Genomic DNA, 16697 nt, shown 5'->3' on the forward strand with positions numbered 1-16697 from the left:
ACAGCAAGCAAGCCGCCTGCCCGACCATGTCTCGAAGCAGCTTGATGCTTTGCACTCATCTCACGATCCACGCGCGAGCGCCGGCCCTTTCGGTGCTACCACGTATGGTGCGAACTCAATGCCACAGCAGGCGCAAGCTTCAGGCTACGGCTATCCGCCGATTGGGAACTTTGCGCCTCGCCCTTCGCCGTCTCATTCGCAAGGAGGGCACCCCCCTCAACCACGGAGACCGAGCTCTGGACACTCGAGCTCACCTGCTGCGGTGCCGAATGGCTATGCTCCTACTCACCATCAACAGCAGCACCAATATGCTCACTCGAGCGCCGTGGCTTCTGCAGGTGGCCATCCTCCTTACCATCAGCAGCAGCAGTATGTACCGCCACAACGCCAACCACAGCAAGGACAATACGCGCACGCTGGCCCGCATCCAAGCACATACCCTGCGGCAGGACAGTACTATTATCCTCCTCAGCCGCAACCGCGGCCGCAGTACAGTCAGGGTCCGCAGTACCAGCAACCGCAATACTACCCTCAACAATATCAGCAACCACAGCCAGCGCCGCCAGCGCAACGTCGAGGATCGGGCCAGTTGATGAATGGATTCCAGTCCCCAAGCAAGCAGACACCAAAACCAGCGTCATCTTCGCCGCCTCAGCCTTCGGTCCAGCCATATGCGACGCCTCAAGCTTATGGTCAAGCGCCGCCTCAGACTCAGTACCAGCCGCCACCGCAGCAACAGCCGCCAAAATTGCAGCAGAGCCCAAAGACAACTCTCCCACCACCAGTCAATGCCAATCATCAGGCACCTTCACGCTCGCCAGTGAAATCGTCACCTCCACCTGCTGCTCAGCACCCAACTCAGCCTAGCCCACGCCCGATCTCTCACCTCACGCAGCCTCCGCAGTCTCTTCACTTCCCTCCGTCCAATGGGCACCACGCTGGGCAGCCTCAGTCAGGCCAGGTCCACACGCCGCAGATGCGCCCGACTAGCGCAGGTGATGCCAAGCACGCCAGTCAGGTCGTCGCCGATGGAATGAGTGGGCCCTGGCCGGCGAACGCCAAAGCCATCCCACAGAAACACGATCAGAGTCCCGCTCCTCCATCCTCAGCGCACAGTCTGAATGAGCGCACGATTTTGCCACCCGCCACTCCGCTTGCACCAAGCCCAAGCCAGCAAGCCGCTGGCGCGGTGGGCACCGTGCCGGTGAAGAAAATGCAAGAGCTGTCACCCAAGTTGGGTGCTGATCTTAACGGCGCGTCTTCAGTCCAGCCATCAGCCCAAGCGCAATTGCCACTGCCATCGCCACATGCGCAGCCTCCACCGGGTTAGTATTCTGGTGGTCGCTCGCACGCGTATGATTACTTGGGTCGTTAGTACGCCCTTGGCAGGACTTGAAGCTTCGATGAGGTATTGTGAAGCTTGATGCTTCGTACTTGAAGGATGCGTTTATCTGGCGCCGAAGTTGAGCACATTGGAACGGAAGCCAGCTGTTTGACAGCAAAATCGAGTCATCAGCCATGAGAAATTCAGGACATTGGAAACTAAAGAATTGCGTAGCGAAAAGAAGCGGTCATGATCGGCCCTCCAAGTCCAACAGCACATCGTCCGGGACCTTACTTGAGCTGAATCGCGCTGTACTGGGGTTCTTGATGCTACTTCTCACGCACGCGTTGCTTTCCCCTTGGGTCACACTTCAGCTGTTTGTGATGGTCGCGATCATGCTCGAGGAGCAATGAGAAGATGGCGCCTCGCCTTGCAAGGAGACACAGCCCCTTGTCCGCCATGCTTCGAACTAGCCCCGGAGGGATCCCGCCGCAACTCACAACATGCAACGTGGTCTCCCGAGCAGTCTTGTCACAATGCAGTATTGGCCCAGGCGTCAAACGCGGCAATAATTTTGTCCAGCTCCTCTTCAGCGCGGCCAGCGTAGAATGACTCAATTCCATGAATCCAGTCCTCGGTGACAGTGAAATCGCTGTCCTTATTGGCGTATTTGGTAGAGTACGCAAACACGTAGGAGAACGTCATGTCGACGCCTCGCTTCTCGGGCTTTTCGAATCGATTCAACCACCGCTGTAAAAGGGCGTGATGGGTGAAGACTGGTACTGTCGGGTTGAGTGCGTGCCAGAGTGCCATCTCAATCTCTTCGCGTGTGGCGCTCGGTAGTTCGAGTTGGATGTTGATGGTTCGTTTGACTGGGGTTCGGCGCAAGGTTGACAGCTTCTTGACATAGCTTTCCGAAAGACGATTTAGGAAGCGAACAATGGGTCGAAAGTCAAAGCGCACGACGGTCGTCGTGATGTTTGCTGAGTTCTCGAGAATTGCTAGGTATTCTCCTTGGACTTGACGGCTTACGGCGCACAGCTTGGAGGCGACTTGCAAGCGGCTTCCTTTAAGAACCACGTATGGATCTTGCTGAGCGACTTTCTCATAGATTTCATCGCGAAGCTCCGCCGGTAAATCAAGAAGACGGAACGGTGGCCGGACTGTGTTGTCAAGGTTCTTGTCGTGCAAGCCTTCTTCGGTGGTCTCGCTATCAGTCGGCGAGGATGATGTGACGGTGGTCTTCGCTCCAGACTGCGCATCAACCGCGAGGGACTTTGTGGAGGCATCTGTTCTGGGTCTCTTGCGCTTGACCATGATGGGCGGAGCAAGAGATGTCGAATTGCACTTCGAATGATGATACGGTCGAGGAGATGGGACCAAGATTTGCCGGATGAACGAAAGCGGTAGGAAAAGTTCAATAATGAAGAAGGCTGAGCGCAGAATCAAAAGAAAGTGAAGGACGAGTCCAGCGGAAGCGCTAGTGAAGAACATTCACGTGAAAACAAACATTGTGCAGCCCAAAGCACATGACAAATATGGTGGGAATCACCTCAGGAGGTTCAGATCTCCAGTGTGCTCAATACGGAGGTCGCTACAGCTAGCACGGAATTTATACCTCTCACATCGCCTTCATCAACCATTTACTTCGTCGGCCGAAGAGTGGAATAAGTTATGCAGCGGTAGCGTTTGCAAGGCTTATCGAAATAACGCTACTTGGCTGCCTCAATAGCTCATCTTCGCCTCGTCTGATCTGCGTATGAAGCATTCTGCCAACCTGTCGAGCTCGATGTGCGCAGACGGTTCCACCATGCGTTGCGCCCTGATACGCTGCTCGCTCCAACTCATGTCCCAAGAAAAGCATGGGCGTACCGGAGTCGACCTCTTGCTTGCGGTACCCTTCTGCTGCCCACTGCTCGATCCTTGCGTGCCTTCGTCCGATGCCTCGAAACCCACCCACCTCACTCCGCTCCCCAAACCAGACGGATGTGATGTGTAGCCTCAAGCTGAACCGGGCACAGCGACTAGAGGCCACCAGTAGCTACCTCCGGAGCGGCGAGCATTCCTGTATAGAGCAGCCAGCGAATTGATCACATTTTGCAGCTCTTCCACCGCACGACCAGTGTACCCAGCCATCAAGCCAGTCAAGAAAGCATGCGCAGTCGTTTGTGCCGTATGTGAAATGATTCGTCCGCTCGCCCTGAAGCTATAAGAGAAATTCATGTCCAATCCTCTCTTGTTTACTGTTTCGAATCTGTTCAACCAGCGCTTCAAGAGCGCATCGTTGAATTGCGAGCGTCTGTAAGGTTCCTTGAAGATGATGGTGATGCTTCGGTTTTCTGGTGAAATGGCAGATCTTGATAGCTTGTGGGCGTGCGCCTGCGAGAGTCGATTTAAAAACGTGACGATTGGTCGCAAGTCGAAGCGTTCGACGATGGTCTTGATCTCCGGAGTATACTCAAGGGCAGTGAGGTATTCGTCCCTCACTTGGCGGCTGACGGCACACAACTTCGATTTGACGATGAGCCGGCCGCTTCGCTTCAGTATGATAGGCGCATGATCCGTAACATCCATTTGGTAGATTGCGTCGCGCAGCTCAGGCGCCAGGTCGAGGAAACGAAATGGCATCGCTGGCGTCGAGCCTTGGTCGGCAGGGACTTGATTGGCCGTATCTCGATCAGCGTAGGTCTGGTCGGCGGAGGCTCGCTCTGGGGATGTCTGATCGTTGAATGATGAACGATCGGAGTGCGCCGTAGTGCTCAGTCGTGGCTCAGAGTCGGACTGATCTTTGCCTGAACTCAGCTCCTCCACAGGATTTGGGCGGACCTTCTTGCGTGGCGGTGGTGAAGTCTGTGTCCGTTGTCAGCGGACAGTCGTTTCGAGGGGAGCTGGACATCACAAACCATCCTCGTCACGGCGAAGATGAAGCTACCCGTATGTCTGAGGTAGAACGACTCAAATCAACACTGACGAGAAATGAGATAAGAGCTCGAGAAATATGGCGGATGTAAGAAAGTGACAAGTGGAGAAAAAAAAAATGAAGTGGTATCAGGAGCAAACGAACGTCAATTCACCTCCACGAAAACATCCGTCATCATGCATCCGAAAGGGCAGCATGTGACAAAGTTCAAACCGCGCACAGTCGAGCCTGTGATCTCCTACCTTGCTTCGTAGAAGTCATTCCTCCCAGTCTCGATAAATCCAATGAACTGCATCTTTCTCAAGAACGCCCGGTCCCGTGCCATGTCTTTTGGGAACCTTGTACAAGCTCACGGAGATTCTCGTCAGAGCGCCAAGCGTTGAACGCTTTGAGCCTCCTTCTCTGACCTCAGTCATTCTTCCAAAGTACATCCCACACCGGCTTTGTGAGCCTCGTACGAGAGCTCATCAAGCCGTTATGAGAACAGAGAGCGCAAGAATAATCTTGAGCACTTCCTCCCTTGAGCGGCCGGTGGACTTTTCCGCGATCGGGATCAGGAGCTCCAAGGCGTAGCTAATTGCGCAGACGTTGGCAATGCAACGGTGGAAAGGAGCAACGAACTTGTAGGTGAAATTCATGTTGACTCCCCTCTTCGCCGGCTTCTTGAAGCGATTCATCCAGCGCACCAAGAAGCCTTGAAACTGCTGGATTTCAGCGCGCTCGTAGCTGGAGACATATCCAGGCAGCAAAAGTCTGATGTTGATCGTTCGCTTGATCGGAGACTTGCTGAAGCTGGAAAACTTGTTGACGCGCTCTTCAGACAGACGATTGATGAAGCTGATGGTTGGCCCGAAGTTGAATCGTGACACAACAGTCGTGATCTCTGGCGCATCTTCGAACACCGAGAGGTATTCGCTCCTAACTTGTCGACTGACGGAACACAGCCTGGAGTCGACTTGCAAATGCCCCTTGTTGCTTAGTATGATGGGTGATTGCGCACTTGCCACGATCTCGTAGATATTGATGCGGAGTTCGGGAGAGAGGTCGAGGAAGCGGAATGGCTGGGTTTGCGCATCGTTGTCGGTACCCTCGCTGGACAATTCGCTCTCGGATGTCTTGATTTGGTCATCGGAGGACGGATCGGTGGCGGCGATAGTCGTGGGCGACTGACTGTGCGAAAGCGACTTGACCGATGAAGTCGTGCGCTGCTTTTTGCGAGCTGGCTGAGCCTTCCATGTCCGTCAGTTAGAGCTTCTTAAAGAGCTTCATGAAGCCGTACATACCATGTGTGTGGCGAATCTGCAGGAAAGCCTTTCGAGGATGTCTGGGTGAAGCTGACGAGGAAGGAGGCCGGAAAGATGAAGAACAAAGTTGAAGACAAGTCCAGAAGCAAAGGCTAGTAACGTGCATTCACGTGAAAGCAAACTGTCATCAGACAGTCCTGTGGCATTCCAGGTATTTGATAAGGACACTATAAAGTGAAGTTCATCAGTGGCTCTCCGAATCATATCCTTACTTGCTTCAAAGTGACACCCCTCTTGTACGGCTTCGCAAGCTCCTGTTACCGCATCTTGACTGTGGCCTATCTCGGGCTACGACAGCTCGTTTTAAGCCTCGAGCAGAGCTTCGAGCGCTGAGATCATCTTCACCACCTCCTCCTGAGCACAACCCGTGTAGTCGAGCTTCATCGTGCGCATCAGGTACATCGCAAAGATGATGTCGCCTTTTGTGTCCCACCAGCGAGGGCCTGGACGGATGAAGATGCAGGACAAGCTCATGGTGGTTCCCCTCTTTTCCGGCTTCTTGAAGCGGTTAAGTCGCCAGTTGCGTTGGGTAGCTCCAGCGTAATGACAATGTTTCGCTTCTTGGAGGTACCGACAGAGGCAGAGATTTTCTTCGCATGCTGCTCAGGCAGGCGGTTCATGGACCTAACAATATGCTGGAAGTTGTAGCGGGGAACCGTGGCTCGGATGTCGGACGCATTCTCGAGAATGGAAAGGAATTCGTCTCGGACTTGACGGTTGACAGCGCATAGCGCGGAAGTGGCCTTGAAACCACCACACTTGGGCACAATATACGGATGATCGACGGCCACAACCTCGTAGACCTCATCAGAAGTTCGGCAGCGAGGTCGAGGAAGCGGAAGGGCTTGAGTTTTGGCGAGGTTTGGTCATCGGCAGTGTTTTGGATGAGCTGATCGTCGGGGACCTCGTCGCCACTCGAGTGTTCGCCGAAACTGTCTTTCGTGGTCTGCGAAATGCCAGAGTGTGCTGCGGTACTAGCATGCGCAGCGGAAGGCTCGCTGTGCGAAATCGACGATATGGCAGCGTTTGTACAACGTTTCTTGCGCTGAGGCTCGGCCTGTGCTGTTAGCAATTGGACTGAAGAAGGCTCGAGCCGAGTATCATGAACCATGTCTGAGAAGGTGAGCGATATCGAGTTGTCGTCAACGTGATGGGATTGGTAGTCGAAGGTGACGGATGTTGATGACCCAGAGAGAGAATGAACTCGAATGTTGCGTTCGAAGTCTCCGAGCATCGAATTTCCCAAGCAGCAGACGTCATCGAGCCTTGGGTCGGCACAGTCGGACAGTGAGTATTCAGCGCTTTGAAGCGGAGCTCAAATCCGCCCATGTCGATTTGCAGGAGCGGGATCAGCAATTCCCCGCTTGCTTCTTCAACTGCACGATGTCACCTCGAAACCACTTGCATACTCTTTCAGCCCCACGCAGCTTACATCTCACTGCTGTACTCGCGATGAAAATCTTGCTGATGAGGCCGATACCTCCGAAATTGGAACGTCGGTGATGGATCGCCCCCGAGTAGCGTTGACAGACCCCATGCCCACCGGCTAGACCGCCTAGCTACCACCAAAGGCGTCTGACTGTAGCCTCCGTGCATGGTGTGCCATCTGTCGTCTACCATGCGTCCGCCGCAAGGAGCAACGTCGGGCGGGCATGACCTGCCTGCTCCGGTGCGTGGAGAGACGGCAACCACAAGCTGGCAGACATCGGGAAAGGCACTTTCAAAGCTGACCCGGGCTGAGAGCTGAGCCCTGCGAAAGGTTTCTCGCCGTTTCGAGAGAAAGTATCACTGTGAATGGGCTGGAGCTGATGATACGAAAGATGTGTTGTAGTCTTGTAGAGGTGAGGTTGAAGATTCACTTTGCCTCCTTGCCACTTTTGAGTTTTGACAAGGTTCCAGCGTGTCAGCAAGGTGGGGCTCGTGGATCCGCGAAGTGTCTACAAGGAGAACAGAATGAAAGAACATCCGGCTAACTGCTACTCCCACCAAAACTAGCCTTTGTAATAGAGCCTGCGGCGCCCAAATAGTTTTGCTAACCTTTTAAACGAGCCTATGCCTTACGCGCTCGGGTATCGTACGTACGACCTCGCTTTAGGCTCGGTCTAGTACTCACTTCCCTTATTGCTAACGCTCGTCGCCTCGCTGTATCGCAACTTCGGCTCGCTTGTCCGGTTATCTATGCCGGGAGTCAATCTACGCGGGAGTGATTACTTTTACCCGTAGAAAATTAGCCGGATTGTTCTATCCTGTTGTTCTCCTTGTAGACACTTCGGTGGATCCGCTCCGTCATATCGGAGGTATGTCCTTTACAAGAACCATCCGTTCCATTGACACAACGTGATTGAAAGCTCTGCAGCTTGATTACAGAGCATTCCCTTGCTAAACGTAGCTTGACCTCGGCATTCATCGAGCATACAAGAGAAAAAGCTTCCGCCTGCTCAACACCTTAGACCAACATCAATACCAACACAAAACGAAATAATGGTCAAGACACGCCAATGGCAGCTGGCACATCAGCCAAGGGACGAGCCTCAGCTCGACGGCCCTGAGCAGACCTTCAAATTGAAGGAAGTCGACCTCCCAGAACTTCAAGACGATGAACTTTTGATCAAGATCACCGACCTGTCCAACGACCCAGCTCAACGAGGCTGGATCGACCCAGACCTCGCCGAGAGCGGCAGACTCTACGTCCCGCCTGTCAAGGTCGGAGCTCCGATGTCTGCCCGCGCGCTGGCTGAGGTCGTCGAGTCGAGGTCATCGGACTACAAGAAGGGCGACGTTGTCATTGCCGCTCCAGGGTGGACTGAGATGGCTGTCGTTAAGGCTAGTGCTGTGCAGCCCGCTAAGGACCTTCCTGGAAACATGAGCAAGACTCATTACCTGGGTGCTTTAGGAGGTACTGGCTTGACAGCTTACTTCGGACTCACTGAGGTTGGCCAAGCGAAGAAGGACGATATCGTCGTAATCTCAGGAGCGGCGGGTGCTACTGGATCGATGGCGGTGCAGATAGCCAAGAAGATCATCGGCTGCAAGAAAGTCATCGGTATTGCGGGAACCGATGAGAAGTGCAGGTAAGCGGAATTTTGCTGAGTTCAAGACTCGAACATGGCTAACGAAATGACAGATGGGTGGAGAAGCTCGGTGCCGATGTGTGCCTGAACTACAAATCCTCTTCATTTCAAGAAGACTTCAAAAAGCAAACTCCAACCGGTGACGGCTTCGTCGACGTCTACTTCGACAACGTTGCAGGCGACATTCTCGACCTCGTCCTCACCCGCATGGCCAGCCGCGGTCGAGTCATCGCCTGTGGTGCCATCAGCTCTTACAACACTGCTCCAGAGCGCACAGCTGGCCTCAAGAACTGGTTCGAGATCGTCATCATGCGTGTCAGAGTACAGGGTTTCATCGTGCTGGACTACATGAAGGACTTTCCGAGGGCACTCGACGAGCTCAGACAGGCACTCGAGGATGGAAAGCTGGAGATTGAGGGAGGTGAGACTGTAGTCAGTGGATCGTTCGAGGACGTCCCGAAGACGTGGCTGAAGCTGTTCAGCGGGTCAAACCAGGGGAAGTTGGTCACACATATCGATTGAGACTGGGAGAAATAATAGAGTGTTGTAAAACTTTCGTGTCATCGAAAGCCATCAGACTCCTTCGTAACCACAACTCTATGCTCTCCGTTCGGGTATTTTCGCTTGAACGCTCAGTCTCGACCATAACAGCACAGTCGTTGTTCGCTGCCGTTGCAATCGGGTAAAAGGTCAAAATTCCAGATGCTCATCACAAAACCACGTCGACCAAATCATCTGCCCTACGCCTCAATCACGTCTTGGCCGTCCAGTTCATCCGCGTCCTCATCGCCGAAGTCGTGCTCTGACCCGTCATCGTCGTCCGGGTGGGTGTAGTTGCACACCTTGCGGATGAGCAAGATGGCCTTGCGGAGAACGCCCTCATGCCAGACGTAGAAGCCCCAGTGTCCGGAGCGACATCCCGCGTTTGCCGCGTTGCGCGGCTTCACGCAGAACTCCCAGTCCTGGAGGACGATGCCTCTCATGAATCCGGTCACCTCGATGTTAGAGTGGACTCGGAGGTGGCCTTTGGGCGCCTCGTAGCCGGCCGGTCTGATTGTGTTAGCTTTGTACCCGTTAGATCAGATGCTGTGTGAGTTCGACTTACGGGCGCTCGTACTTGTTGCGAGCTGTCTTCTCCTCCGCCGTGAATCCCTTTGTTGTAGGCTTCGTCGCGTTCGATGCGCCCATCGACGCGGCTGCGACGCGCTGGGTGGTAGACATGGTGGTGGCCGTTGTCTCTTTGGGAAGAGTGGAGTCGTGTGGGTGTATGGGTGAGAGACTTCTGTTGATGTGGAAGTCTTTGGGCCGATGTGGTAGGCTTGAGAGGCTTGGTGGGTGGTGGCGAGGCAGAGATGTCGATGTCGAGATTGAGATTATTGGCAAGAGTCGGAGCAGGAAAGTAGTTGATATAGAGAGAAGGGCAGGCTGAGAGGGCCGTGCTCCTCAGCGGAGAGTTACTCGTGCCGTACGTGAATTGCCTGCCCGTGCATTCACCAGGGCCTTCACCAGATTGTGTCGAGGGCATTGTCCTTCAGAAGCGAACAATAAGCCGCGAGTGAAGGAGTCAGAAGCATCTGAATATAATCGATGTATTGTGAAAAGTGTGTAAGAATGTAGCTATGAGAATAGGAAAGAACGGCGGAAGAGCATATCTTATGGTCGGATTGCAGGTTTGCCATGCAAGCCTACAAACTACCAGACAACAGAAGTCCATCAGTTCCTTGGGGTTTGCTTGGGACGTGCTCGCTTTTGTTGTCTTTCAAAAGCATTGTTCTCGCGGGCAAGAAATGAGAGAGCAAGCAGTTTGGACGGAAATAATGCTTGCTGGATGAAAAACCAAGGAGAGAGGTCTACTGTACACTTGCCCGGTAGGCCTACTGCGTACTCAAATACCTTACTCAAGGGAACACCATTGGCACAGTAATCTCCAAGTCTTCCATGCACCGTTGGACATCGAGAGGGTGTACTGAAGGGCCATCCTACTCAGTGGCTTGCTCGTCGTCTGGAGGCCAAGCTCCATCGCGCGTTGTCGATCGTGTAGTCGTTCGGAGCAAAGAAGCGAGATATCGGTCCGCTGCCTGTCTGGTGCGCACAAGAAAGTATGATAATGATGCAAGTACCGTGGATGTAGCAGATCAGGAGGTGAAGTGAGTGAGAGGACTTTGCTGTCCTCACAGGAACGACGATCGGCTGACGCGGGGAAAGATGGATCCCAGACGATGACAAAGGTGCTATACGTCAGACATCATGAGACAAGTCGGCAGACGACGTCGACTTGCACTGTATTCGTTCTTCTCTTCCTGTTGAGCGATCCACCTGTCATCCTGAGTGACACCAAAACACCATGTTCCAATTCCGACTTCCTCAGCTGCCTTCCTGGAGCCTGCCCGGCAGCGGCATCAAAGTCCCCAAGGCGGAGGTCCACGACATCGAAGAGCGACCAGAGAAACGAGCACGAACACTCAAACACCTCCTCAAAGCGAACCACATCAATCACAGCATCATCTACAACCAACTACGATTTCACAACCACACGCCTCATATCCTCGGATCCGCATACATCCTTGGAGCTGATGCCGATGAGTTGAACCACCTTTACGAAGCAGAGTCGAAGCACTTGGAGCCATGGGTGGACAGTCCAGGCGAGATATCAAGAGATGATTGGAGAGAATTCCTGGGAAAGAAAGAGTACGTCGCAGGATAGAGACCATGATGTCGAGCGTTAGCTGACGAGTGTTGGCAGATACCAGCGAGCCTTCATTGACTTCTTCGAGGATCAGCTTGTCCGGCATGGTTACGATTGGCGTTCACTACTGGACGAGTACCTTCTTTCCGGCGACGAACCTCTGATCAACAACCTCATCGCCGGCTTGGCACATCCACTCATCCACCTCGGATATGGCTATGAGCTCTCATCACGCACGGTGGCCATCGAGGCCCTGGGACTTGCCGCATGCTTCTACAATGACTGGCATGTCTACCTCGATGATCCAAAGTACACCAAGCCTGCACGAAATCCAACAGACTCATTGTTCACTATTCTTGACCGGGTAGCGAGTGATCCTAAATTTGACAACTTGGCCGACCATCAGGGCCCGGACAATATCGAAAATATCCTCGGGAATGAAGAGCTTGCAGCAGCGGCACTAGAGTATTGGAACTCATGGGACATCAAGAAGCCCACGGAGCAATTTGCAGAGTCGCAAAAGCTTGCAGTCGCTCTTGTTGTGGCTGCGCAATCATCGAAGAACGAGAAGGGATACGACTTCTTCGGTGTACACCTTTTAACGAGCTCCCACGCCGTGCGGACACTCTTGCCACTCATCCCGAGCAAGCACCACGTTCCACTGGTACGGCAATGGTGGCTCTTCACTATTCTGGTATACATCGCGCAGCTCCGTCCCAGGATCAACATCGACAAAATCAAGCTTGTCGAGCTGGAGGGCCGTGACTGGAAGTTCGTGAAAGAGAAAGCCCTCAAAAGCGAATACAGCACCGACGCACATTTCGTCAAAGCACTCCGCTGTATGCATGAAGCGAGCAAGACCTGGGGTGACGCGAATCAATTCTACCTCAAGTCGGCCGTCAAGATGGCCGAGGAGTTCCATGGGTGGGGAGGCTTCGGTGCCATGGTCTTGGATGAGAGATTGACTCACGGTGCCTGATCGAGAATGCCAGATGCTTTTCAGATTGAGGTGAGTTTCACGAATGAGACGATTGATGATGTAAGCATGTACCATTGGGTTGTACAAAGGCAATAATGAGATTCTTCTCCTCCCAGCGATTGCATGTCGTGAGCTGTTGTCGGCATACACTCATGGCCGCTTTTCCCTTTCGCAAGGACTGCAGCGGGATGGTAGCACTCTCAAGAGATGTTCAAAACCAGTTTCGGCCTTGCGTCATGTCAGCGAAAAGATCGAGACTGGCTAGGTACCTACGCACGCGAGCCCTTGGAAGCTTTCCCCATGTACCATACAATTCATTCGGGAAGTCTGTCACAAGAATATGGCAGCCATCGGGTATATGACCTTCAGCCGAGTCCGCACCTTCGACGCAATCCAAGCTCTCCGCAAGTATTGCCAGAGATCAGACCGCCACGATGCCGTCCCTCCTGCAAGAGCTCGTCGCCCACTCCACTCCGGACAACACGCCATGCACCTACAAAGGGCCACCCATTGGCTACTGCGTATGGGCCTGGCACCCAAATCCCAATGGCACCATCTTCAGCTACTCCAACATCAAGACTGTTCGCCCGGCCTTCGCCCAGATGTGCCAGGAGGAGCACTGCTGGTACTGTGAGACGGACAGATTCAAATTACCAGTGGTTTGTCCATGGCCGGTTGATGTCGTTGCTACTGAACGACTGCTGAGGCTTCTGTTCCAGATGCCGCCGACACCGCGACCACATCATGTCCAACCGGTTCCAATTGCGAATCCAGTAGCACCACCTCCTGCTTCTAGCTCCTCGGGGACTCCCACAACATCTACGCTCACCTCATCTGCGCCGATTACACCAGCTGCTGCTAGCTCGCCTGCTGCTTCGAGCTCTTCTGCTGGTACCGACTCGTCCATCTCTTCTGGCTCCTCCTTTGCCTCCACCACCGTTGAACCGCCAACGACCCGGGCCACCACTCCCGTCCACACCCCTGTCCGCACCTGCAACCTCGAGTATTTTCGCTTGATCTACGGGCAATGATGTTGCGGAGTCGCTCCAAGCAGCAGCTCGAGCTGAAAGCGGGACTTGACTCGAGGGGTCCATCATAGCCACGAGCACCGGGAGCCAACAGGAACGAGAACACTAGGATTAGCGAACCACGATTTGCTATAAGACCTGCTCAGTTGCGGCATTCAAGACGATGCACGATGGGACGGGTTGTTTCATCGAAGGAGGTCTACGACAGAGTCTCTGACCCCGCAGAATCGAAGGAGTCAAGGGCAAGGGGCAGATTTTGCCTGTATGTGTGTTGCGTTGGAGTTTGAAGAGGTTTACAAAGCTCCTGTGAGAGCTGGAGGTCGTACTTTTCGGAGTTAGATGCTGTACAATGCGTAAAAGGTTCCAGGTTCACTTTAGAGCAAGCAACACGAGGGGTCAAGGTATCGGCGATTTGTACAATAGCGAAGTAGTACTGCAGACTGTGAATGATCGTTCGTCAATTCATCCTAGTAGAATGCCTCATCACCCCTGATCCATCGTGAAGAAAGCAGGCTGGGACAGCTCTTCGTGAACCAGCAAAACTCCTCATGCAATCAGTCAATGTACGCCCAAACGCTATCAATGTCATCAAATGTTCGAGGCAGACGATCTTCTCATCGTTCTGCTCGCCTCTTGCGCTTCCGCCAAGCTCTATCAGCGCTTCCTCATCACCGAAACTCCATGGCTGGCATGCAACCCTTATCCTCCACGTGCCTCAACTCCAACTGCTGATACTTTTCGCTCTTCGCATGAAAGTATATCCCACTGACAGTCCCGGAGCACTGGTTAAAGCAGATGTAGTAGAAGCCCTCGAAACTTGCACCTGTAATGGTCTTGACCTTGTGATCCGGCACCAGGAAGTACTCTTTCCATCGCATGAAGAGGTGTTCCCGTTGCTCAAACTTGTTCAACGAAAAGTTGGCAGATTTCGCAGACTTGGCCAGAGGTCTCCATGCAGGAAATCGTGCCCAGTGTTGCATGTCGACCTTTTCGCTGCTGCCCCAGGACGGATGGTCTGTCTTGAAGAGATATTTCGGCCCGATGATTTCGCCTTCGAAGAATGTTGTGAGGGTTGGATGGTCATCCGTGAGGCCTGCAGAGAACGTCAGTCTATGTCTCCACCACGCCTGCTTCGTACAGCCTGACCTTGTATGCGCAAGTAGCCGCACAGAAATGACTCTGCCATGTCCACATCCTTGATCTCGACTTGAACGTCATACACCTGTCGGTCGGACTGCTGTGTTCCTCTGAATTTACTCCCAGGTCGCAAGAAGGATGTAGTGGAGTTGTATGATGTTTGCTGCAGCATTCCCGTCAGCTCTATTCCTACCGTCGACAATATGGCAGACCTACCCTGTCTCTGTCCAGCTCTGGGAAATGGAGATACTGCGGTGACGATATGCCAGAGGAGATCACGGCAGACGACATGTGCTGGACCAGTCTTGAATCGCTGTCACTGACAGGGTCTGGGGAGGTGGCCGGGGGACTTGGTGCCTCCGTCAACGATGTCACGTCTTCGATGTGTTCGCCTTTGGCCGGTGTCTCGGCGACTTCTGAGCTGATTTGAGATGCAATATCGGGTTCTCGTCCTGTCGCCGTCTCTTGTACTGTCGTAGTGCCATCATCGCTGCCATCACTCGGCGGGCTTTCCGCGTCGGCCAAAGGCTGAGGTGTGTCCGTCCTTTCTACTTGCTCTTCTGATTGCGCAATTTGTTCGCGGATGTCTTCGGGTGGACAACCGGTGAATGCAGCCCTGAGTGGCCCAGCGATGTCCAGCGGAAGGACGGCGGACACGGTGTGCTCGCTCGGGGTAGGCATAGTGTCCACTCGCGTGATGTCGTTCGATTGGTGGTAGAAGGAGGCGCAACGCCTAGGAAGACATTACAAAGATATGCACAACAAGGGAAGACTGTCACACGCGCAATGATTTATAGCATATGGACAACAGGTGAAGTGTGGTTTGGCGGAACAGAAGGCGTTTGGATGAAGAAGAGATGACGTGAAAGGAACTCGGTAGGTCCTCACACAAACACAATCCGACTGGTCGCTCTTCCCAAAGCACCGACCATCCAGTCAGACGACTTGCCGAATCGCGGGGACGCTATCGCCATAACCCTGCCCCAGATTTCCGCCGGACTGCGCTGCGGCATATCTCTTGGCATTCCTTTGACCACGTCTGTCACAGAATATTGTGGAGCTGCAAAGGTCGTACAAAGTCCTTCTTGAAGTCTCCTTATTGTCGTGTCTCTGCAAACTCGTCGTTTGTCGTCGCGATGAAGGCTGTCTCGGCGCCTGTGTTCTTGGTGGCCTCCCAAGCTGCATGATCGCATGCTACGTCTTCTCAGATCGGCTTGATCTATTTCAATGGTCAGCTGCAGAATTCGCGATGTGCCATGCCGAGATCCTTACCTTGAAGTGAAGCGATATGAGTGAGAACACCAACGCCTTGAGATCCTGAACCAGGTAGTAGAAGACTCTCAGACCCTCTGGATCTTCGGACTCGTTCACGTCCACTAGAGAGCCAATCTTTGCGGTCTGTGCATGCCGGAGTCATTAGTGTATTGCGTTATAGTGAAGCAGTGGCTTGCTGACCTCGAATGAGATGTGCTCGCCGCCGAGACGAATCTCAAGTTCCTGTCTGCCGTCCTTGTTCTTCTGTGGCCATTTGGTGTCGTCTTCCCTAGGATTTCGTCAGATTGCTGTCGCTCTGCGCAGACTCGCGAAAGATTCGACCTACTTCATGATTTCACTGTCCTTGATGATGCGCTTGATCTCTTGTACAAGGAGAGTGCTTACGCACACTGTTGGTTCGTGTCAGGATAGCATCTCTGGGAATGTGGCTCGATCAGATGACTTACTCTCCTTCCGGATGAGCGAGTCGTTGCGGTAATTCGAGTTGTTTGCGTATCGTGCGACAGCAGAGCGCCCATCTCCAACAACTCGGAAATCGAATTCTATCATCCTGTCTTAGTTTGGTCTCGCAATCGATGTTTCCAAGCAAGCTCACCCAGGAACTCGTGACCGAAGCGACCGGAGTGGCCAGAGCTAGATACTGGTCAGATTGTATGTTCTCTCGAGGGGCCGCAAAGATTGCAGGAACGTCCTGGGACCGTCTCGCGACAGTATCGGGGAATGTACGCACTAATAGCGCACGTAGAACGCGTCTGGTGCCGAATTTGTCGCCATACTCAAGCAGGAAGTCTTTTCTCTCTCGGGGATCAACTCGATGGAAGTGAACAATTGTGGAGGTCGACTTTCATTTGAGCCAAAGAGTTCGGTTGGTCGAAGCCTTGAAATCTGCCGCGATTTAGCCGGACCCTCTCTCCAACAATTCGTGAACGTGTCTCTAGTGCCAGGAGTCCACGGTAGCTACGACTGCAACCTC

The 16697-nt window shown here is 53.4% G+C and overlaps 6 protein-coding genes across 6 annotated transcripts; 2 read left to right on the forward strand and 4 right to left on the reverse strand.

Moving 5' to 3' along the window:
- Positions 1-1855: 1855 nt before the first annotated feature.
- On the reverse strand, positions 1856-2641 carry MYCGRDRAFT_89949 (uncharacterized protein; the record flags this gene model as incomplete). The annotated part of the gene is made up of 2 exons (XM_003857008.1): positions 1856-2050; positions 2108-2641. The coding sequence occupies 2 exons, from the start codon at positions 2639-2641 to the stop codon at positions 1856-1858; spliced, it is 729 nt and encodes a 242-aa protein (XP_003857056.1).
- Positions 2642-3264: 623 nt separating this feature from the next.
- MYCGRDRAFT_107589 (uncharacterized protein) lies at positions 3265-6022 on the reverse strand (the record flags this gene model as incomplete). Its single annotated transcript, XM_003857007.1, has 5 exons — positions 3265-4174; positions 4931-5473; positions 5528-5685; positions 5761-5836; positions 5894-6022. The coding sequence occupies 5 exons, from the start codon at positions 6020-6022 to the stop codon at positions 3326-3328; spliced, it is 1755 nt and encodes a 584-aa protein (XP_003857055.1).
- A 1993-nt stretch (positions 6023-8015) lies between these two features.
- Positions 8016-9141, forward strand: MYCGRDRAFT_67099 (uncharacterized protein; the record flags this gene model as incomplete). The annotated part of the gene is made up of 3 exons (XM_003856576.1): positions 8016-8619; positions 8673-8857; positions 8897-9141. 3 exons carry the CDS (start codon positions 8030-8032, stop codon positions 9139-9141), a joined length of 1020 nt encoding a protein of 339 aa, XP_003856624.1.
- A 1811-nt stretch (positions 9142-10952) lies between these two features.
- Positions 10953-12284, forward strand: MYCGRDRAFT_67102 (uncharacterized protein; the record flags this gene model as incomplete). Its single annotated transcript, XM_003856577.1, has 2 exons — positions 10953-11307; positions 11363-12284. The coding sequence occupies 2 exons, from the start codon at positions 10964-10966 to the stop codon at positions 12282-12284; spliced, it is 1266 nt and encodes a 421-aa protein (XP_003856625.1).
- Positions 12285-13980: 1696 nt separating this feature from the next.
- Positions 13981-14621, reverse strand: MYCGRDRAFT_33390 (uncharacterized protein; the record flags this gene model as incomplete). The annotated part of the gene is made up of 2 exons (XM_003857006.1): positions 13981-14405; positions 14459-14621. The coding sequence occupies 2 exons, from the start codon at positions 14619-14621 to the stop codon at positions 13981-13983; spliced, it is 588 nt and encodes a 195-aa protein (XP_003857054.1).
- A 983-nt stretch (positions 14622-15604) lies between these two features.
- MYCGRDRAFT_107593 (uncharacterized protein) lies at positions 15605-16525 on the reverse strand (the record flags this gene model as incomplete). The annotated part of the gene is made up of 7 exons (XM_003857005.1): positions 15605-15668; positions 15722-15847; positions 15905-15992; positions 16050-16113; positions 16171-16266; positions 16320-16357; positions 16455-16525. The coding sequence occupies 7 exons, from the start codon at positions 16496-16498 to the stop codon at positions 15654-15656; spliced, it is 471 nt and encodes a 156-aa protein (XP_003857053.1).
- Positions 16526-16697: the final 172 nt, after the last annotated feature.

Source organism: Zymoseptoria tritici, chromosome 1, assembly GCF_000219625.1.
Source record: "Zymoseptoria tritici IPO323 chromosome 1, whole genome shotgun sequence".
NCBI lineage: Eukaryota > Fungi > Ascomycota > Dothideomycetes > Mycosphaerellales > Mycosphaerellaceae > Zymoseptoria > Zymoseptoria tritici.